Genomic DNA, 22915 nt, shown 5'->3' on the forward strand with positions numbered 1-22915 from the left:
GTGTGTTTGAAAGGTGAGGGGGGGAGGGGGGTAGAGAGCAGCGTTTGTGTGCGACAGTGGTGTAAGTTGACGGCTCCATGTTGAAACACGTACGTACAGGTCCATCTGCAGAGCGAGGTTTGGATCCGCAGCGCCTGAACGCACCAGCCTCGATCCTCAGTGTCCGTCCGATGTCTCTCACAGCAGCCCCCACCCCCACTCGCCTCCCCCCAACCGACCAACCGAACACCACCTCCTCCCCTCGACTCTCACCGCACCGCACGGGAGGCTGCGACTCATAAATACTCGATCTACGGATACCTAGCTAGAACATTTTTTCCACTCTTGCATAACACGGAGAGATCACATACACACATACAGAACCACCATCTGTGTGTTGATGACTTCACGGTCCACTATGACACACTGGTCGACCACACACACACACACACACACACTCACACACACATCTCCATTCACCAGACTGATCGTCAATACTCCAGTTTCGAAGCAGCAGCAGCAGCACAGGGAGGTAACTGGAGGGCGCTGGCTGACGGGCCGAGGGGAACGGGGAACGGGAAAACGGGGAACGGGGACCGCCCTCCTGGAGTCACAGAGCTCGGGAATGTCGGTGTGCCTTCGTTGTTGTTTTTTTGTTTGTTTGTTTGTTTTTAAAAATAGTGTATCGTTTTCAAATCACAGATCCGTTGATTAACCTGGCTGAGGTGGAGCGGTGGGCCCCTCCCCCCCTTGTTTTGGGGAGCCCAACACGGCCGCCCTTTGCTTGAGTCAGGGAGGCCAGTTTTACCCCCACACCCCCCCCCCCAGCAGCAGCAGCAGCACTGTGGTCTGCTCTGAGGCCCCCACCCGTCCGGCTGCCTGGCTGCACGTCTGCCTGCTGGCCTTCCTGCCTGGCGGCGGGTTAAGCGGTTATCTTGGACTTGGAGGATGGAGCCATGCACAGAGTGGCCTGTGGGATATGTGGAGAGAGCCTGGAGCTAGGGGCGCCTGGGACCCTGTCATCTGTTGGCCGGGAAGTAGTTTGGGTCCAGGTAGTTGTAGCCTGTGCTCTGAGGCAGGCAGTAGTCCCTGTCCAGAAAGGTGTCCGGCTGGTACACCGGGTCCAAGTGGTGGTTCGGCTTGTGGGTCTCTGTCTTGAACAAGCTGGAAGATGAGAGAGGGGAGAGAAAAGAAGAAAAAAAAACATTAAAGCAGAAGTAAGCGATCCGGTCGTTTTGGCTAACTTTCTGTCAGCCAATGGAGTTAGTCAAAGTCAAAGTCAAAATCTTTATTTGCCATTTGTGCATACACACACCTAGGAATTTTTGTACGGTTGTTCCAGGTCAGGTGGAGAAACAAAAGAGAACACACAAAGATATACAAGACACAATAGAAAAACACTTTAAAAAGGCTCAAGCCTGGGATTAAAAAAAGGACAAGGACATAACATTTCTAAAGAGGCCAGAGATCTATGTCTATAAGTAAATAAATATAGGAATAAATAAGTGTAAAGTGCCAAGTGCTACTGAGGTGGGTGCGTGTTGTGTTGCCATGTGCCCGGGTTATTTTGTGTTTGCTAAAAGTCTGACTGTAGCCGGGTAGAAACTGTTGAAGAAGCGTGATCTGTGTGTGATCTGTGTGTTAGCAGTCCCCGCCCTCGTCCCACAGTGAAAACAAGTAAGAAGAAGACTGTTGTTGTTACAGTGAGCTAACTGTGCCCGTGTATTGTCTTGAAATTTCCGGCCAAGTCGCAGACGTTTGATATATAAGTCGCTTCGAAATATAGGTCGCATGACCAGCCAAACTACTAAAAAAAAGTGCGACTTATAGTCCGGGAAATATGTTATGTAAAAAAAACTTCAATGTGTTGATGGTCAAATAAACTCATAGCGAAGACTAAATGAAGGGAAATGTGTCGGAAAAGTACTTGAACTATTTTGTCCTCTGTCCCATTGGGCTGTCTGACTCAAAATCTAAAGTTTTAATATAATCTATCCAATATATTATTGCATTTTTTTCTTTATTAAAACATTAGTACTTAACAAAAAGAGCTAGGAGGGAGTTTCTGGTAACATTTCATTTAATGGGTCCTGTATTTTACAATGTTCCTCAGATCTTCTTTAAAAAATGATCTCGTATGTTTCTGCACCTCCTCAAATACTCCTCAAATACTACAATACTTGAAAATTTGAAGGTGAACAAATGAATGTCGTCTCCCTGTGCTGCAGCCTCAGCTCAGCTCAGCTCAGAGGTGGAGGAGCAGCAGACTCACCAGTCGGAGCAGTTGGAGCAGAAATCGACTGAGTTGTCTGGCGGACAGTCCTGACAGTGCCACCGCACTCCCTGGATCGGCTCCATGCCACAGACGTCACACTGCGCAAAACAAACACACACAAACAATATCGTAAGAACACAGACAATGTCAGACCAGTACACATCTAATTCATGCAGGTAAAAACTTTCTGTAATCTTTAATAACAGGGAAAGTAAACACAAAATACTACACTGTTGAGTAATGTTGATATTTCTAATCTCAAAGATAAGTGACTTCTGTCCTGTGTTGCTTATTTCAAATTGGAAAATATATAAATGTCTTAAATATTTAATGATTCAGTGATTTTTTTCTGAGACATTTCCCACCACCTTACAGAGTCAAAAGACAAGTCTTTCTACGATGCACAGTCTGTACATGCTTCATAATCAATCACTGTTGGAGCTGGAGGATATTATGCAACGACAAGGACGATCGTTGTCCTTGGTAACCTGCTCACAGTGGCCTTCACACACTTGTATATGCAGAAGCCTTGCTTTAGTGTCGTGTTTATGTTGTACAGAAATGTGCTCAGTCTTCACCTTGTATCCCAGGTGCCGCACCCCGACCTTATCCTCCTGGATCTCCTGCAGCTTCTGTTTTTTCAGTCGCTTCAGCTCCAAAAGCTCTTTGTATTCTGGCAAATTCCTCAACTCCACAGGTACGCTCTCGTCGTCCTGGGGGTGCAGGAAGCAGGCAGGCAAACACACACACAGACATAAACATGCAAACACAGACAGAAGGAGATAGAGGGAGTGAGTGACAGGCATCCAGACATACACAAAACATCTCCACATGACTCCAGAGATCCAATCCCATGGTGACATTCTCTACATCTTTTTTAAATGCCACAAACAGTTTTGCTGACAATATTGATCCGTCTAATTTTAGTTGAAACTTCCTATGCATGAACATTAGTATAGGTGTTCTGTAGGGGTGTGCATCTCTCCAATACAAGACGATCCGATACATGGGGTAAGATACGATTTAGGAACAAAATGGAACAATTCAATTCGGTAGGATCTTGATACGATTCAATTCGATTTTGCACAGCTGAATTCGAGGGGGTTTGATGCAATGATAGTTCCTTGTTGAAAGTAGACAATCATTTTACAATATAATTGAACATGTCAGTTCTGTAAATGTGGCATTTCTTTCAAAAAGATTTATCAATAGACTACAGAACAAGTGTATTAGTGTAACACATAACAACAACAACAATATGTAAGAGCTCTCTAAAGCCCTTCTGGATGAAAAAATTAACAATATTAAGGTGGTTAGGTTTGTTGGCACAAATTAAAGTCAAAGAAACAACGAAGAACATTGCTGCACTCTTTTTCATCATCTTCAGTTTTTTTGTTGTTTTAAACGTGCCTTTTTTTAATAGCAGTGCCGTTGTTACAGGTGAAGTACATCTATGTCCGTGTATTGTATTTGTCCTCTGATCTTCCGTAACTGGCACATACTGTCAGTCCTCCTGTGTAACTTTTTGCTGTGAAATATGACTGAAGGCACGAGTGGAAGTCTGCATGTGTGTTAAAAAAAATAAATAAAAAAAGCTTGAGCGAGCGCTGCAAAAGGGAGAGAGAGGCGGTCACAGAGGGAGATGCAGCATGCATAAACCGAATTATAACTTTGTAATCGGGCCACCGGCCGGTTCAAGCTACACTGAGACCGATTCATTAGTCTGTGTACCGATGCACTCGCATCTTTTAAATTCGTTCGTTTTCTGTCTGAGCAGCACTTGTTGTAGTGTCTCTGTCATGAGCAGAGATCCTCTTTCAGCTCAAAGTATCGACGTCCTTCATAAAAGACACTGGATGTCTTCTGTGTCCAGACTGTATAAAACCTCCACCTTCTCATAGAGAGGAGACAACAAGTTTGGAAAAAAGCGGCAAGGTGCAAAGTCTGGTTCTCAACAGAAACCCATCACTTGTCCTTCCAGGTCATGACAGGAAATGGCTTTGTGAAAAGTCCTGCTAAGCTGCCGACACACTTGCCCTGAGAAGACTTTTCTGTTCAACCTGCAAACGCGGCCGAAAAGTAAAGGACAACCTGGTGAAGTGAGAAATTATCGTGGCCCATGCTGGCAACATCTTTGTGACTTTACTTCATACCGGCGGTGTCAGAGGTTTTGTTAACGCGCTGGTGGAGCCGGCAGCCTGTGTTCTCAGCAGGACACAGCAACCTGGTTTTACTTAAAGGTTACTGCCATCAAAGGGGGGAAGGAAGAAAATGTCAGCGCTTGGATAACGCCGAGCGTCGGGAGTCGAGCGGTTCAAATGGAAAAAGAGGCGAGGCTGGCCGGGCCCCCTGCTCTGATTTAGCAGTTTTTCAACAGCACACCCTGCCCCGATCGGAGAGAGGAGGAGGAGGGGGGAGGGGTGGAGACGAATATGATCAAGGGCCAAATGCTCATTTCATCCAAAGGTGTTAAAATGGAGCGAGGAGACGGCGGGATGCTCTGTCAAAAGATACAGATAGAAGAGACAAGACCGCATTTTGTCTCATCTGAAATGGATCTAATTAAAAATAATAATAATAATAAAAAAAAAGGTATACGATAAGCTCCAAAAGGCAGATCAGACACAGCTTCACCAGTTTATCCTACAGACCATTTTTATATACACAAAGGAGAGAAAAGGACAGTGGATGGAGACAGAAGAGGATTAGAGCTCGTCATTATCTTAATTAAGTAGCTGCAGTGATCAGTGACAGAAAATGAGGCGAATTACTTCAGTTATTAGATAATCAGTAGTTGCGTTTCCATCCACCTTTTTTTATTCGCATTTTCAAAAATTGCAAATAAATACTTGAATGGAAACGCCAGAAATTCGAAAAAAGGCAGTAAATGCGCATAAAAGTTTTTACGCTTTGGGTGGGTGGATTTGTCAGCGTACCGATTAAATGAAAATGCGACTTTTTGTTATGGAAACAGGTTATGCGAATTGAGCCAGAGTTTGTGGGTGAAGTGCTGCTGGACTTCACCCAGCGACGTTCAAACAAATGGAGAACGACGCCCCGTCTCCCAGCTCTCGTCTCTGCACACCGCAACACAAAACGCGCTCCGTAACCCATAATGTTTTATTTATGACAGTTAAGACTACACAAACACACGCTGTAACATCGTGTTATGTAACGTTATCCACCGCTCCATTTGTTGATTTTTCGCCGGCTTTGTTGTCAACAGATGCACATGGGCGAGAGGAGCATAACCAGAACAGCGGAAAAGCGAGCGGACTTGCACAGTTCCCGACTGTCTTTCTGTGTAAATATCTCATGTTACAACATGAAAACCTGCGGCTTATATTCAAGTGCGGCCTATATGTACAGTATTTTCTTTTCAAATTTAGCTGGTGCGGCTTATACAGGTGCGTCTATAGTCCGGAAAGTACGTAAATTGTCCATGATGTTGAGTGTCAGCTGTCAGCTGAGTGTCAACTGTTGGATACATTCACGCACTCCTCCTAATCGCAAAACACCAATGAATGGAAACGGTCATAAATTCGCATTTGCTTTTTGCGCATTTTCACAAAATCCGCTCTTAAATTCGATACATTTGGATGGAAACCCAGCTAGTGTAAAAACACACAGTACACTTCAAAATTAAGACAAAAGAGCTTTGTGGGCCTCCAAGTGACTGATGTTGTGTGAACACTGACCGAGTCGTCGGCAGAGGGGTCCTGCACGCCGCTGTAATACGCCGCACGCTCGTCCTCGTCGTCCATGAAGACCGGAGGCTCGTAGGAGGTCAGGAAGGTGGACGGCCGGTAGAGGTGCTTGTTAAGGTGGTGCTGCCTCTTACTGGATGCCTGGTGGACGAGCAGGAACAAAAACAGATGATTGTTTTGGATAGGTAAAATCACTACTGTGATATCACAAGTGTTATATGACCAAATAGTCGCCTGTGTCTGTGCTCTAAAAGCCGCTGGGGATCCAACTTCATTCAGCATATGAAACGCCCGTTCAATTAAAACACACTGGTATTTGCATCTGTGATATTGAAGCATTCAGGGCTTCAAAATGTAAGGATCCAGCCAGAGTGTGTGTGTCCGTGTGTGTTGATTGTAGGGGTGGGAGAAAAAATCGATTCACATAAATATTTTTTTTTTTGAATTTTTTTAAATATTGTGCAATGTGCATTTGTTAGCCTTTTCACAGGTTTTGAAAAGGGTTTAAGTTCACTTTATAATGGAGTATGTTAATTTATAGGCTCCTACAGTATTTGTGTGCAGATAAATGTTCAAAATGCAGACTAAAAATCGAGAGAATCGGCAATATCGTAGAATCGCAATTTAAATCGAATCGCCATCCAAAAAATCTTGAAGAATCGAATCGGGAGAAAAGCATATCGTCCCAGCCCTAGTTGATTGTGTGCCGATTGCTGTTTATTGGTATCCCAGGTGTGGGGGCTGACGTGGCAGCTGATAACAGTTGACAGTTGACAGTTGTGTTACAGTGTGTAACACAGTTGTGTTGTGTTGTGTGTACAGTGTGTTAGTTTTGTTCCAGTGGTCCTACGGTGACCTCCTTGTTCTTTGCAAATAATGGTCTGGTGCTGCTGGGTCATAGCAAAAACAAATAATTTAGTAGCCTGTTGCAAATACGCGCCTGGTTCTTATAAACGCCTGGGCTCCAAGGTGATTCAGCATATTAAACGCCCGGGCTACTAAATGGTCATATACGGTACATAAATAAATGCAACACATAATGATGAGCAAAACAAAACTGTGTTGTGTAGGTAAATATTTTTCAAACATAAAATTGCTGAAATGCTCATAACAATTTTCCTGGCATCACTTCATTACCATGAGGCGAGTATTTGAGCCAGACAGGTGAGAGATTAAAGGAAGGACGACAGAGCGTCTGACCACAGGGCTCAAAGCCTCACTGAACGTCTGATGAGTGTGGAAATGGGAGTGAATCATGCTACGACCTCCACATTCATCAGATCTCAAGCCAGTTGAACACCTATGGGAGTTTTTGGACCAACATGTTAAACAGCGCTCTTCATCATCATCATCAAAACACCAAATGAGGTAATATCTTTTGGATGAAAGGTGTTCATCTAGTCAAGTCCTGAAGCTGTTGATGTGGACCAGTGCTTTCCTAAAGACACTTTAAGTACTATTAATATTCATTTTCATTTTCATCTGCTCAAGGTTTGAACAACATTGTTAGCCATTTTTATCTCATCATGGCTTTTCTCAAATGTCTAGAATAAATCAATCTGTCCTCAAACATTTAACCTCCTCACTTCAACATTCATTAAGAAAACCATTTGTTTTAATGAAATTAGTAGTTGAGGGTTACCTTTTTAGTGTACATGCACAGGTTGGGTGTTCTTCCAGGCACGGGGATACCAGCTTTTGTCAGTTTGATGAAGTACTTTTGAACCCTACTGGCAACCTGGAAAGTTTTTAACAGGAGAATTTGCTGCGTTAATTATTTCCAACAGCGGAGCAGCTGCTTCAAGTAATTGAGGTCACGCACACACACATCATTCAGGCGCTTGCAGGGGGTCCAGTTATGATAGCAGTCAGAGTACACTTGTAATTTTACAGTCTGTTGCCATAGTAAAAGACACAGATTTTTCAATGTCATGACGTGCTTGAAAAAAAAAAAGCACGATTCGACAGTTCACAGAAAACTGGAAGCAAACAATTAGTCAGTTTATCATCATTTATAGATAAGTGACTAAGTGTAGATCACATAAACATGCACTTCTCTCATGTTAATCCTGACTCTCTGTCACCTGTTTTGCTGTTCGATTGCCGAGCTCGTCTGCAATCTTCTGCCACCTTCTGGACTCCACTTCCTCAGGAGGGAACTTCACAAGAAGCTGCTCCAGTTTTTTCTAGAAAAGGTGAAAATGTGTAAGAACAAAGCTCCTTTGGACGGGACTGGAACAGTATACTAGATGCACCCTCTGCACGACCCAATCTCCTCTTCCGTTTTCCGGACTCTATGATAACACATCTTCTGTGGACTCATGATTATGTGCCTTCATTGGGAGGCCCACTGACCGCCATGTTCTTGTTTTGTTTTGTTTGTACAGTTGTATGGAAGTATGTGTATGAAAAATTTGATCTGACAGTGTATCATGTTTGTACACTTCTGTACCAATTTACACACTTCTCTGTTGTTATTTGTTCTTGTATGTCTTTTTTAAAAATGGAAATCCAATAAAGATATTGTTAAAAAAAAAAAAAGAACAAAGGTCCTTGTTGCAGACTTGATTACACTAAGCAATGGGATGCACGTATTTACATAAATAGACAAACATCAGTCAAAAAAAGCCCAGTGGAATAGATTAATAGACATATAACAATACATACAAATACCCATGAGCATACCACAGACACTTGGTTATTGTTATTTGTGTTTATCATATTGTGTTGTTTTGTGTATCTGTGATGCATTGATAAAAACCAAACACCAGCCCCCTCCCCTGATAAATGATGTCAATCTGATATAAATGTAGCTCAGCGTCTCACACTGTGCTTCCTACCTGTTCCTCCACAGTCCACAGCTGGTTAAATGTGTCAGACTTGTTTGGATGACAAATCCTCCCCCTGATCATCTGCAAAAGAAAACAAGTGACAGGCATGTTGAAAAACTGACACAGTGCAAAAAAAAAAAAAAAAACCAAGGGGGCAAAATGCTATTTGGAGAGATCTATGCATATGAACTGCCTGGCACACTGAATGTGTCAGTTTGACAGAGAAAGCCCGGCTGTCAGATGCGACTTGAGACGTGTCGTCGGGAAGAGGCAGAAAAACAGCAACTCTTTTGAGTGACAAACAAAATCCTGTTAGGATTCAGACAGCGTCGTCCTGGGGAATGCAAATGTGCTCGACGCAACGACACAAACAGGGAGAGAGAGAAATAATCAAGGAGTTGTTTGCTCTGTTTGCTAAATGCTTAGTGTCGTCTAATCCCAACAATCAATTAAAAAGTGAAACCTTACTGCTTATACAACACCGTAGAGACACACACACACATAATAGAGGCCAAGAATAAGACATCATAATCAGAGGTGTGAGAGAGGCGGTCCCCCTCATGTTTCCATAGATACCATCTTTTCTGCTCAAATGTGCTTACGGGTGAGAATAACGAAGGTGAGGCCAGTCAGAGTGAGACGGCAATAACCTGATGATTTGCAGGGCAGCGTATGGATGGATGTAGCTGCGGCTGCACTAATGATGCACCGCTGCGACGACAGCAGCAGCAGCATGTGTGTGTGTGTGTGTGTGTGTGTGTGGTATAGATTATTATTGCAGTAAGGAGGAAGAGCTGTACCTGCGCTTGTCTCCCGTTCTCTAGGGCGTCACTGGTGGGCAGAGAGGAATACATGGTGGAGGACTCGCCCTCTTTCTTAGGCTCAACTGGACTTTTTGGTCGAAGAGGCAAACCTGAATGGCGGAGATAAAAAAAAGAATGATTATCTCTGAAAGCTGTATATATTATTATTATATTATTATTTTATTCTATTTTTTTTGTTAATTTCCATTCTTCGAGATGCTTATTTGGGAAATACCAGTTTGCCTCATATATATGTTTGTCTGTATTCTTTATGGTTTGTTATTTACTTTGCGATATTGTACCTTTCTTTTTTTTCCAGGTATATATTCACTAAGAGAATGAAATGACTGATTATGTTTGTGAAGGTAAGAAGCTTTGCAATAAAGTATTAAAAAAAATCTTTGAAAGCTGTGGGATGACAAAAAAGGTTCAATCTGGTTATCCCCGGCTTTGTGCACAATACAAGATAAAGAGACAAAAAGAACTCATCCCTGCTTAATGAAATCCACGGTCGTTTCTAAATTTACACGTGCCTTTGTCGAAGATCAGCTTCAGCCGCCTGGTTTTGCGTTTCTTGTCGCAGAACTCTCGCTCAAAGTCGCCGAGGCCCGAGGTGTACTGTTCCCACGCGATGTCGGGGAGCTGGACGACCCGCTGAGGACACGGCAGGCCCAGATTCACCTGGGGACACAAGAACCATCAGTCACGAACCATCAGTCACGATCCATTAACAGATCAACACATGACTTCTGTAACCATCACTGCTGCAATGTTAGATGTGTCGATACTGAAAAGCAGATATTTCTACTTTTAAATGTCATATCTAATCTGATCATATTCAAATCTTCATATCGAGCAGAAACAAAAGGTTTCATCACTTTTTGCACAAATATTTGCTTCAACATCTGCAGCAGGTGTTCTGACAGTATCTGCCGGTCAGATTTAATCGTCCACATTGGTTCATTTACAGATTTCTTTTGAGATACTCTCGATTTTTCCAGCCCCAGTTGATAAAAATCAGAGCAGCACAGCAGTAAAGGAACGGCACTCTGCAGCCTGAATCTGAATTTTACAAGCTATCAAACTTTTCTTTTTTTTATTCCAGTAACGTTTCAACAAGCGAGGTATTCCTGAGGCAAAAAAGAAACCAAAATCAAGATCTTACACGTCTCAGCGTGGGGCTGATGCAGAGGAAGTGACAACTTATTAAAACACAAGCTTGCCAGTGTTTTGTGAATATTCTGCGCAACTCATTCACCTAAGGTGTTTCTTGTAAATTAAAACATCACACATTCTCTCTCCTTTTCCTTTTTTTTTTTTACCCGTTTCTGCAGCTGCTCCACAAAGCTGATGGGATCGGTGAGTGCTTCTCTCTGGTGACGCGCTAACGTCTCCAGGTCCAGGATGGCCTGTGTGCGCTGGGCCTCCAGAACGCCGATGGTCTGCAGCAGCCTCTGATAACTGACATGAAGGGAAGCGAGTTTAGACACGAGTGGAGTGAACGGACTGCTTACATTATTCAACCTGACACTTGCAATGCTGCAGTGCATCAAACTTTCACAACCCAGACTATACATAATTTAACCCGTGGTGCTCACAGCCGTAATAGTTGCACAAGACAGGAAGGACTTCTCCAGGCTTTACCATCTAGTTTTTTGTTGTGTAAAACGCGTTTACAGGTGTTTGAGTGTTACCAGTCTTGCTTTGCTTATAAAATGTACATCGTCAAGAACTGCAGGTGGTTATAAATAAAGGTTTACACAACAGCCTATAACACTGCTCCTCTAACAAACGCTCAATGAGGAGCGATGTCAAAGCTGTCATGGCTAAAATATGACCTTATTTTATATTAAAGAACATCTGGACCTTACACAGACCAAAAAGCCAGTATTCACAGCTGCAACCGACCATTGATAGACATAATAACAACACTCGACAAGCCTTAAAAGGTCATTTCACTTTACCTCAGCCAAAATCCAATGCACTTTAAAATACAGCTATATCATATTGGAACAGACTCCCTCTTTATCTTATTGGTATTGATAATAAATCAAGATTCAAAAGGAAACTCAAGAAAGGTAAAGAAATCATATTTTGAGCAACTTATTACCCACTTAATCCTATTTGTTGTGTATAATTTGACTTCATTGTTCGGCTATTTTGACCGCCTTATGATTTAAAGCTGAAGAGGAGAATAGTCCTCACCAAGGTGACAAGTAACGGGGATCCATGTACAAGTAACAAATAAATAAACTGGTCTGATCTGTAACTATACACATCAGTCAGATTTCAAAGCAAATACCAAAATCTTTGCAAAGACAAACACTGAGGGTTTTTGCGGTGCTTGAGGAGTCGTCAGTGCTGTGGAGGTCTGACCTTTGTACTAACACCCTCTGGGGCAAGAGGAGAACTGCAAACTGAGCTGTCAGTGACTAAGTGTGGTACTGACTCAGAGGCTGTACAGTGCGAGCAGAGCGGGGAGGGGATCGACGGTGGCGTGACAGCGTCCTACACGGCTATAACCTAATGCAGGTGCTCAGTGGAGCAGAGTGGATCAATCTCCCCCCTAACAGGACATGAATGAAAATCAATGCACAGGACACAATTTATTCAATAGCTGCCGGTGTTTAAAAAAGAATCCTCCATGTAAAAAACATCGAGTCAAGTCAACTGTGTTTAACCTCATATTCCTTCAGCAGTCACACACACACACACCATCCTTTTAGACGACGTGAGGCACAGTTGACCTTGTGAAGCATCAGTGTTTCTTTCGGGGGTTTTTTAAACGGTACTACAACTGAAGCTGTAAATCTGGCTCTGCAACAGTGGCACTAAAACACACACACACTGCTGCACACTTCCTGTACGACAGAGTGATTCTGATTAAAATGCAAGATCTCTGCAAGTGGAAGCAGCGAGCATGCTGACTTCTTCTGATGAACAGACGATCTGCGCATTAATCCGTTTTAGCGGAATGAGGGAGAACTTGGCTCCTCTCCTCATCTTCGGCGCTCTGGACTCGCTCCAGGTGTCCGGGGACAAGCCTGGTGCTCCGTTGCCACCTACTGGGCCCGAGGACCACTCGCAAAACACCGGTGCCAAACCAAAGGCTGCGGCCAGGACAATCATTTTGCTTTGTGGAAGTCCTGATAATTAAGATTAAGACTTTTTTTTAAATATTTACACAATGTAGGTGAGGGGGGTAATTTGTCAAAAGATTTTCTATGCACAGATAATCAATCACGCCGGTGTCAATTCTCCATATTCAGCAAACTTAAAATGCCTAGTCACACTTCCCTAAAAATGACTCCTTACTGCATCGATCCGAGCCTTCAAAAATCTCCTTACTCTGCGTAACGAAACCTTGGCGCGTGGTAGAAACTTGATCGAATTACCCTGCAATACGAGCCCTGTGAAATCTTATTCTAAGGCCCCGCTATACAAATTTGATACATTCGCCAATAGTGGTGTCAAAGACGGAGGGACCTCGGCCGACGGTGTACTCTGAGCCCCCTAAAGCGCTCCGCCCCCCCCCCCATCCTCCCTATGAAGATGCATCATGAATCAGCTGACCTGCCACAGTGCAGTTAGCAGAGCCCGACTGTGCGCAGCATGAGACCTGTCCGCTAACATCAACATAATCTTGCATGACATCTGACAACAAAACTAGGAACAAAGCCCTGCACCGAGAAATCTCTCTCCTCTAAAACTCTTATCCCTGAGTAGAGAGAGAGAAGAGAGCAGAGAGGCAATCAGAGGAGTAATTTTAACATCCATTCTCCTCAGGCTTTGGAAATCTGACAATTGGCAACAGATTCACACAATCGCAGCGGCAGATTGAAGGTGAAAATTAAATGCTGAAACATGAAGAAGCTAAACAATAAGACAGGAGCTATAGTTAGATTCTCAACCATATTCCCACAACGACCGAGGAAAAGACGCTAAAATTAACCGGGATAATAATTAAACATTCTGTCGATGTGTTGTTGGTGCAAAACAGCGTTTCTACAGTCTGTTAATCAAAAAAAACAACTCCTTCAACTTATTATAAAATACAAACTATTGAAACATAAAAAGCCTCTGGGTCGTGGGCAGAAAAAAGTCCTTAAAGCCTGGCGACAGGCACAGGGCTGAGAGAGAAGCTGCAACAATTATGTCAATTCATTTGCTGATATGCGAAGAATTAATCAGCAGCTGATTAGTAGTTTCAGTCAATTCTCACACAAAAAATGTCAAATTATGTCTCTGGATGCAGCTTCTATAATGTGATTTGATGCTTTTTCTTTGGTTGTGACAGAAAATGTGTTGTACTTAAGGTCTGGACTGTCACTGGATAAAACAAGCAAGCATGAAGATATGACCTTCGGTTGCATTTTTCACTCTTTTCTTACATTTTAACTGACCAAACTATTTAGAAACTAAATGGCAGATTAGTTAGTTGCAGCTCTATTTGCAAGATAAACCTTCAGGGTCATGAGATAATAAAGCAGGGACAGCAAAGAAGATAAATGCTATTCGTAACTCAAATTTTGATTTCTGACCCTCCACTATTACAAGACTTCATAAAGAAAAAATCCTCCAGAGTAAACACCACAATTTCTACCCTTTCTATTTTGTGTATGGACTTTTAACCTTGATGTGAAGCGGGACTCATTGTTTGTATAAGATTTTATCTTTAAGTTTTATCTATTTGTCATGGTGTAATGTCTGTATGTTTTTATAATGCCTGCCTTAGGACAACAGATGAAATTTAGCAACTGTGCTGATATGTTGATTAATGTGCATTGTCCTAATCAAATAAATAAATAAATCCTCAGTTACAGTTATTCAAATGAAACTAAGAGGTTCAGAGGTCTGCTCACAACTCATTCACATATTCAGTCTGCAAGGAGTGAAAGCCAAAACATTTGAGAACCACTAACATTTTGGACACAATAAAATGAGATTCTCTTGTGTTATTGCCACTGCACTGACCCAGGATTAAAAGTTCTTCAGCACTTTAAAAAATATAAAATACTCTCAGCTTATAGAAATTCACATTTACTGTGAAGTGAATCTCTGGTTCATTCAAACCCACAGAGCAGAAGTAACGCAATGATCACAGAACGTAGCGACCAACATGTGTGAGAGCTAAACCAACAAAGGATGAGGGGGGAAGGCCGAATCCCAGAGGAGCTCCCACGTACTCTTTATTGTGTTTCAGAGCCAGGTGGTCAGACTCAAAGTAATACACGTCTGGCTCCTCCTCTTCCTCCTCCTCCTCGGCAGCCTGGGTCTGTGCGAGCTCCTTGCTGCTCTCGGCCTCAGACCCGCCGCCGCCGACCTCGCGGCCCGCTCTGTCTCCGGGATCCACGGACATGGGCTCCTCGATGGAGGTGCTGATAGAGTCTGAGGGGTCGGGGGCGGCGGCGGCTTCCTCCACCGTGGGGCAGTCCTCCTCCAGCCCGACCACCACCTCCCCCTCCTCCCTCAGGGGGCCATTGTCTCTGGGCGGGGAGCTGGGCTTGGAGGAGGAGGAGGTGGCTTTGCCCCCGGTGGCGGCCCTCCGGGGCGACGTCCGTAGGGTGTATCTGTGTTCGTAGAGCTCGGTGAAAGAGGGGGGCGTGCTGGATAGGGAGGGGTTGTTGCACCCTGGCTCTGTGGGGGAGGGGGTTGTTGCTAGTGGGGGTGTAGTTTCTCCTGAGTTGCTGTTGTTGTTGATTGGACTACTGTTCATGTTGGGTGTGGTGGTGGAGGTGGAGGAGGAGGAGGAGGAGGAAGAGGAAGAGGAGGAGGAGGAAGAGGAAGAGGAGGTGGAGGCAGCAGCTTCTTGCACTGGTGTCAGCGGCCGGCCGTTGGCGTCGCCCTCGCTCTCCGTCACCTGCTCCTCGTGGGCCAGACACAAGGACTCGCCCACCACGTCCACGTCCACGTCCACCTCCTCCTCCGCCGCCGCCGCCTCCTCCTCCTTGGCCACGATCAACTCAGGGACGGGGTCCTCCTCTGGAGCGGCCGCCGCCTCCTCCAGCGCCGGCGATTCCCCTGAGCCAGAGACCGAAACCTCCATCTGCCCGGAGGGGACAGAGTTTCTACAAGGCACAGCAGGGTCGGGGGACGAGGGCCCCGCCGCCTGGCTGCCGTTGAGCAGCGACGGGCAGTTGTTGTTGTTGGCGGCAGAGGAGGCGGCGGTGGTGGCGGCGTCTGCACCGGACTCTTCAGTGAGTGTGCTCGAGTCCTCTGATTTATTCTCTCTGAGTCCGTTAGAAGCTTTGTGAGCGTTCGGGGACTGATGAGGCGCCCCGTCAGCCTCCACATGGCCGCCGTCCTCCTCCTCCTCCTCCTCCGCCTTCTCACCTGTCGGCTCCGCCTCCTCTTTACTCAGGACAGGCGAGGAAGGAGTTATACTAGCAGAGTTTTGACTAGGAAATTCTTCACAACTGTTGTCCTTGCCGGGCTCCGGGGCAGAGACCGGCGCGGGCGGACTTTCGGGTTTGGGGGGCTCAGGGTGCTCTTCATGTCCCTGAGGCTCTCCGGAGCGGGAGCACCGCTTGGCCCTTTTGATTTGAGGAGAGGCATCCCGCGCCCCTTTCCCTCTATCACAGTTCTCAGGCTTCTCTGGACTAATGTCTTTTTCTAAACAGGACACACCCCGCTTCCTGGAGCTGGTCCACTGCTCCGCCTCGGCCGGGGGAGCGTTTGAGTCAGTTTCCTTTCCCTGCAACGGGGCCTGCTGTTGGCCGTCGTGCTGGGCGTCCTGCTTGGCGTCATGTTTAGCGTCCTGCTTCGAATCCTGCTTAACGTCTTGCTTCGACTCCTGCTTGGCGTCCTGCTTCGGGTCGTGCTTCGACTCCTGCTTCTTCTTGGGCGAGCGGGCCCTCGGCAGCGGAGACACCGAGGTCTCCTCCGGCTGGGCGATGCTGCGGTTCCTGAGGGTTCGACCACAAAAGTTCTCATCCAATCCATTGAGCCCCACTGATGACCTTGTGACGCGCGAGGAACGGGACGCGGCCATACTACGGCGGATGCCTACAGTCTCCTCATCCTGGTGCTCGCTCCTCTGCAGCAGAATGTGGGCACCTACAAAAACACACACACACACACAAACAGACACCTCATTAAGGCGTTACAATAAACAACACGGCCAAACATTTACAGCTCAAGGGTTACGCTGTAGCACTAATACTGCAGTAGTTACAGGCTTTGCTGGCCGGCCAAAGTGCTTCAAACAAAAGCACCCCCCCCCCCCCCCCCCCCCCCTCCCCAAAAGGCCTTTGTTAAATACGGCTTGGGTCATTTCTCAGCTCACACCAAAGGAGTATTGATTTCTGCTGTCATTGTAGCTAAGCAACACCTTCTGGCCACAGGCTAAACTAGACGTCTTATCCCAGGGCTGAGCAGAGGAAATATATTTTAAAAGGTGGCTGATCAAAACAGGAAACAGCGAGGTCGGATCTCTCATTTAGACCTAAATGACCACTCACACTTGTTCCTTTCAACGATTCACAAATGTCAGAGCTTTGAAGCTTACTCAAGAGGTAAAAGGCAACTTACAGTGCACTGAGCATTTTAAGTGGAGAAAAAAACCCTGTATGTTTCACAAGAGGTGAACCATTAACTGTAGACAAGTCATCGCACATGATGTGTGTGTTTCAGGGAGGTTGTATTCATCCCCCCGCAGCCAGAGATCACTGCTTAGTCTGTCAGACAAAAAGAATAAATATGTTTTACTGGTTGACTGATTTCTGACAGGAGCTACACTGAAATTCTTACATCCAATTCAGCAGAGATAACACTGCAGGTGAGCGTTTATCATCACACACTGTAGTCTGTTTATCTCTGTACAACAGGTGTGCCTGAGGACCAACAGGCTGCGGTCCTTCCTTCTACGATTTATCAGAAAATAAAGGATTTAATGCTCAAACAACAACACTCCTTCAGCAGGCTTTAAGTGTGGACAACCATACAAGCTTAGGACACGATGATTAACTTCCTGACACAATTAAAGCTACAACAAAGCCTAAAAAAAGTGCTGATGAAGTACATTACATTGGAAAAAGAAAAAATACTGAGTCACAGCGTGTACCAGAAAATTACCACTATCCAAATGCAAGCAGCCACTAAGTAGTACATCTTATTCTATATTTACTAATCCATTTCACAGATCGTGCACCGTCTTGCATCATGCATGACAGGTCATCTAGGTCAGACAATCTGTGATAATTTCACTACCTCATGGAGGCAGGTTAACTCACATTGAGGCAAATGTAGCCTAATTAACATTGCGAGGTTAGTCATCAACACGGACAAAAATACATATAAAAAGTCATCTTATTCTTGTTTCTCTCGGTGTTTGAGTCTGTATAAAGGTCATGGAGGGAAGCAGATGTAAAGCAACGTGTTAATGCAAGAAATGTTAGTGGTTTACAGTTTTAGTGGGATCATTTGCATTTATAAACCATGTTAATACCTTAAAATCTCAATATATATTTAGGTATATGACTAATGGAGTTACCTCTTTGTATGCAGTAATTAAAATAAGTGTGAATTTTTAGATTAAAGCAGAGGGATTAAAAATACTTTCCTGACCAGGATACACGCATTTATTCTCCGTTTCCTGGGAACATTCCCAATCAAGACACGCAGGAAACTTGCCATTGAAGTATCCTCTACATCACGGCTCCAACTAATAAATCTAACAACAGAGGACAATAAAAATGTGATGCGGTAAAGGTCACGCTAAAGTGACATTCAGGGGGAGATGATCTCACCGAGCGTCCCTTTTGCAGAGGATGAGATAGTCTTAGACATTCAGTGTAGAAAAGAGAAATGATTGCATCAATTAGCATCGGACATGGTGTTCATTTACATTAATTCGTAGTGCATCAATCTGTGGGACGACCTCTGTCCAAACTAATTTAAAAGCTCCTTGTTGCCTAGTACAATCAGTCCCGTCCCCTACACACTGCCAACACAGCAACATCAAAGCCAAAGGCTACCCTGGCTACAAATGCATTTTGATAATATTCCTTCAGGGAGATAACATAATAGTCACCTGGAATAAGCATTACCACATGCACGTATTATTCACACTCCAGTAAAGACTCCAGCTGAGAAAGCTAATGTGATTTGTCCATGCATAAAAGAAGAAGAGAGAAAGAAAAACACAATGGGGGGGAGCAGGGGGCAAGTTATTCAGACTGAGCCCCGCACCCTTAGACTCAACACGACAAAACTAATTAAGCTGGCTCATGTGACCTGCTCTCAAAAACTAAAAAGTAATCACTACTCCTAAATGATCAGGGTTACAGTTAGGCTAAATCACTAGATGATAAATTAACTCACACTCTCTTATGCTAATAATTGGCGTAGCTGGCGAGGCTTCAACTAGTAATTGACACACAAAGGTCTAATGTCACGTTCAGGCGCCTGTAGGAATTGGATTTGTGTTGGGGTAACAATACAGTCGAGTTGTTATTAAGTTGCCAAACATGAATACCATATCTATGACTACATCCACATTAAGCCACTTAAATTTGAAAACACGTCTTTTTCTCTCAGTTTCAGCTCTTCTCCCTGCGCTGTTTTCCTCTCACAACAACTAAGCTTTTCCAAAAACAGCATCAAAACACATGAAGTCCGGTCCAGCCCAATGAGGGTCAGGGGCTGCTTGCCAGAAAAGTTAAGAAAAGTCTTTAGTCGACCCTCGTCTTGGCTGTGATCATTCATTTTAACTGCCAATATATCCAAAAGCTCAAAAAAGCTGTTGTCACCAACCTGCTTTTATCTCGACTTTTTTACAGATGATGCTCCAATTATAAAATAAGGATTTTATCAGCGCAGCGCAGCAGATCCAGAATGATTGCTGGTTAACTAGCGTTTACGGGCTGCAATTAAATCTCTATCTAACTCTCATTCTATTGTCTAACAACAAAAACAAAATAAACATGTGCATGAGAACTATACTGTGAATTCAGCTGCTATAAAGCACAGTGTAGGTTACTACAGAGAGTTGGAGAACAGAGAGACTAATATAACACACACATAAGAGAGGTGTAATCACTGCAGTGTTATAAAATACAGAGTGCATGTAGGTTGCTTTTTTTCCTAGTCCACACTGTTACAAAGTAGGCATGCAAGAACTTTTTTTTTTATGGAGGGCTAATCATTAGTAAAAGCCTCCTTAGCTGTGCAGCATCTAGAGTCAGCATCAAAACATACAGCGCTGCGCCGAGGCTTTACATTCACATTCAGATGTATTGATTCTTCGCCATCGTGCAGCCTCACCATCAGAGAGGCATCAAATTTATTTTACAGCAGTAACTAACTCCAAACAAACACACAACCAGGGTTATAAGGAGCAATCAGCAACAAGAAGAACATGGAGCGCTGAAACAAATCATCTGCCCCCCCACAGAGCCCTGATCTCAACATCACGGAGTCAGTCTGGGTTTACATGAAGATACCGAAGGGACTGCGACAACCTTCATGCACATAAAAACTGTGGTAACTATCTATTTGCCAAGTGCTTGGGTGGAGAGCTGGTTGGCATTTAAAAAGCAAAGGGTGGTCGCAGGCAGCAAATGGTACATTTTCTTTCTTTTACTGCACTTTGTATGACCTCAACTATTATATAGAAACTACTCATTGATTCATTTCTGGAAGCACTCTCACATTAAATCTTTCGCACACTACTGTATTATCACTCCACAGGTATAAAGGCTGGGGGAAAATTTGAATACATGTACCTAAGCCAGAATAAAACTCTGTTACACAAAATTATGTGAAAAAAATCTGATGTGTTTCATTCTTCATGCCTCTGAAAAGTGCCTAAATGAAACAATCTTACAGATGAGTGGCTTTTTTTGGTTGAACTGCATGTAACTGATGTCAACACTAAGGTCAAAGCGCCTGATCGGGGGCAACAACTAGACACTGCTGTGTTTTATGGGGTCATAAGCCAAGAAGGTTGGGAACTGCTGCTTTAAGACAACAGACCATTATTTGTTTGGTGCTTTCTCTTTCTAGCATCAGTGGGTAAATGACAGTGAACAGTCCTGAGTTACTGAGCCAAGAAGAAATGTGAGTTTTTATCTGAACATGGCATCTGGTGTCATATCAGCCCTTGTGTGTCAGATATAAACATTTAACTGTAACTACCAATAATGAATAAAGTACATGGAAGATCACACAATTGCTTATTTTTCAAGGAAACATCTCAGCACACCATGTCCCAGTGAACCACCTAAGTACTTAGTTTCATTTGGCAGTGGAGGGGATTGAGCAAGTTCATTACAGTCTTACCGCAAAACACTGCCATGTATGTAAAAGAAAAGAACAACTTCTACTCACAAGCTGTCAACTAACTGTTAACCTCATATGTGAAAAGTGTCAAAGCCAGAATATGATTTTGGTCTCACACACAAGGATCAAGACAGAACACGTGTGATTTACCTCTGAATCAAACCACTTCCTGTGCTTCTCTACAGCGTGTTTGGTTGTGAAGTTATGTTTAACACGTGCTGATTTGTATTACTACAATCATGACAGACCAGTGCTTAGAAATTGCTCGTTTGCCCCCTCATACACCATCCTAACACTGGTTTCATTGAGATGTTAAGGCGGTGAACGCCACAGCTTTACATACAGGGCTCCAGACTAACTTTTTTATTTTTTCACTAGAGCACAGTGGCCCATCACTTAAAATTTAGGAGCTCAAGCAGAAAATTTAGCGGCACACATCGACTTGCAAAGCAAATATACACATTTCCCTTTCATTCATTGATCCTCACACACATTGACCTGCCACCTGTGATTACAGATACTAGATCTTTTGAGTCGCCTCTTCCACATTTTACCAGTGTTAAAAAACAGCAAATTTACTGGTTGCACATGTGCAAGTAGATGAAAAATTTTACTTGCACTGTCTCAAATTTTAGGGGCAAAATGCCCCCATTTAGGAGCAGTCTGGAGCCCTGACATAAGTAAACAACCTCCTTACAGGCAGAAGTGTAAGAGGCTAGTGTTGTTTGCAAACGAGCTAAGCTAACTGAGTTTCACAGTGAGAAATCTCAATCTTGTTTCATGATAAAACAAATAAGCTTTGAGCTGTTTTTACCGTCGTGTTGGTCTGTTCGTCTCTGTTGCTGCTGACCTGTAGTTCAACACTTCCACAGGGCCTACTGGCAACAAAAAATCCACGCAGTCGTGTTGTTGTACATACCGACGAGAATCGCTCAAACCTCCACATGTCGGTCAAGTCAAGTTAACATAACACTAGTTTTTGCGCTTGTCGTCAGGTGAACTCTATAAAGTTTACCGTTAAAAAAAACACTCCGGAACCACCACGTTTAGAAGAAGAAAAAAACACAGGTGGTTTCGAGGAGCAAGGTAAACGTTAGCATGGACAAACACAACTTCCAACCCGAGCAAACGTTACTTGACTTACAGCTTTGCCGTTTGGCGAGCTAACCCCAGCAAACTAAACTTACCGTTAGCTCTCAGGGGCTAATTAATATAAAACATTAACGCTTTAAGACCCCCCAAACACGGCAGACTGTTGCACCCGTCAAAAATAAAAATTCACATTATCTTTCACGCTGCCAACCAACTAACAAGTACACTACTATCTAATCTAATCCTAAACCAGCCCATTAAATTGTGAAATGTTTTTTTTACATTCTCGTGAACGACTAGACTAGTTAGCCAACTTGGCTAACGTTAGCTCGGCTAGTTTTACCCAGTTAACCGCAGAGACCGTTAAGGCGATTTCAGATGTAGCTCCTCTCTCTCTTACTAACTAACGTTACTAACTAACATCGGGTGCATAGTAGCTAGCATCAACAACAGAAAAAAAGGGAGGGAACCGCTACTGACATTATGTTTCGCCGAGGTTTACATTTCAACTGCTGCGTACAGACACAAGTAGCATGGTTAGCAGCACAAGTAGCATGGTTAGCGGCACAAGTAGCATGGTTAGCAGCCAACGGCAGTTAGTAACCGTTTTAGCTTAGCAGCTACGTGCTAGCAGCCGCCGCCGCAGCAGCAGGTTAATATTAGCTAACCCGAGCTAGCTGAGCTGATTGTTCCGCGCATAACTTTGCCGATATATCTGTGTGTACTGCAAAAACAAAACAGTGCAGGTAGGTCGTAGACGTTTTCTTTTTCTTTTTTTCTTGGGATACTAAATTCAGGGTTTGTTAAATGTTGCTGTGCTACAAGTACCGAATTGGTGGTCCACTTCTAAAATAGCTTTTTGTAGCTCAAGAATTACACATACCTCACTTCCGTAAATCTGCTGCACGTTCGGCCGCAGCCATGTTTTTTCAGTCCAGTCAACTAGTC

At 44.0% G+C, this 22915-nt stretch overlaps 1 protein-coding gene across 2 annotated transcripts; it reads right to left on the reverse strand.

Moving 5' to 3' along the window:
- Positions 1-6: 6 nt before the first annotated feature.
- zzz3 (zinc finger, ZZ-type containing 3) lies at positions 7-22897 on the reverse strand. Of its 2 annotated transcripts, none has more exons than XM_083991693.1 (12): positions 22851-22897; positions 14782-16651; positions 10918-11056; positions 10129-10276; positions 9593-9705; positions 8802-8873; positions 8046-8147; positions 7604-7699; positions 5953-6102; positions 2833-2967; positions 2252-2352; positions 7-1143 (listed from the first exon to the last, which is right to left on the reverse strand). In XM_083991693.1, the coding sequence occupies exons 2-12, from the start codon at positions 16584-16586 to the stop codon at positions 999-1001; spliced, it is 3006 nt and encodes a 1001-aa protein (XP_083847819.1). In that variant the 5' UTR covers positions 16587-16651; positions 22851-22897; the 3' UTR covers positions 7-998. The 2 variants fall into 2 exon arrangements, with proteins under 2 accessions (XP_083847819.1, XP_083847820.1); XM_083991694.1 differs by lacking the exon at positions 22851-22897 and adding an exon at positions 21690-22656.
- Between the last annotated feature and the right edge of the window lie 18 nt (positions 22898-22915).

This window comes from Trachurus trachurus (genome assembly GCF_905171665.1).
Source record: "Trachurus trachurus genome assembly, chromosome: 17".
Classification (NCBI taxonomy): Eukaryota; Metazoa; Chordata; class Actinopteri; order Carangiformes; family Carangidae; genus Trachurus; species Trachurus trachurus.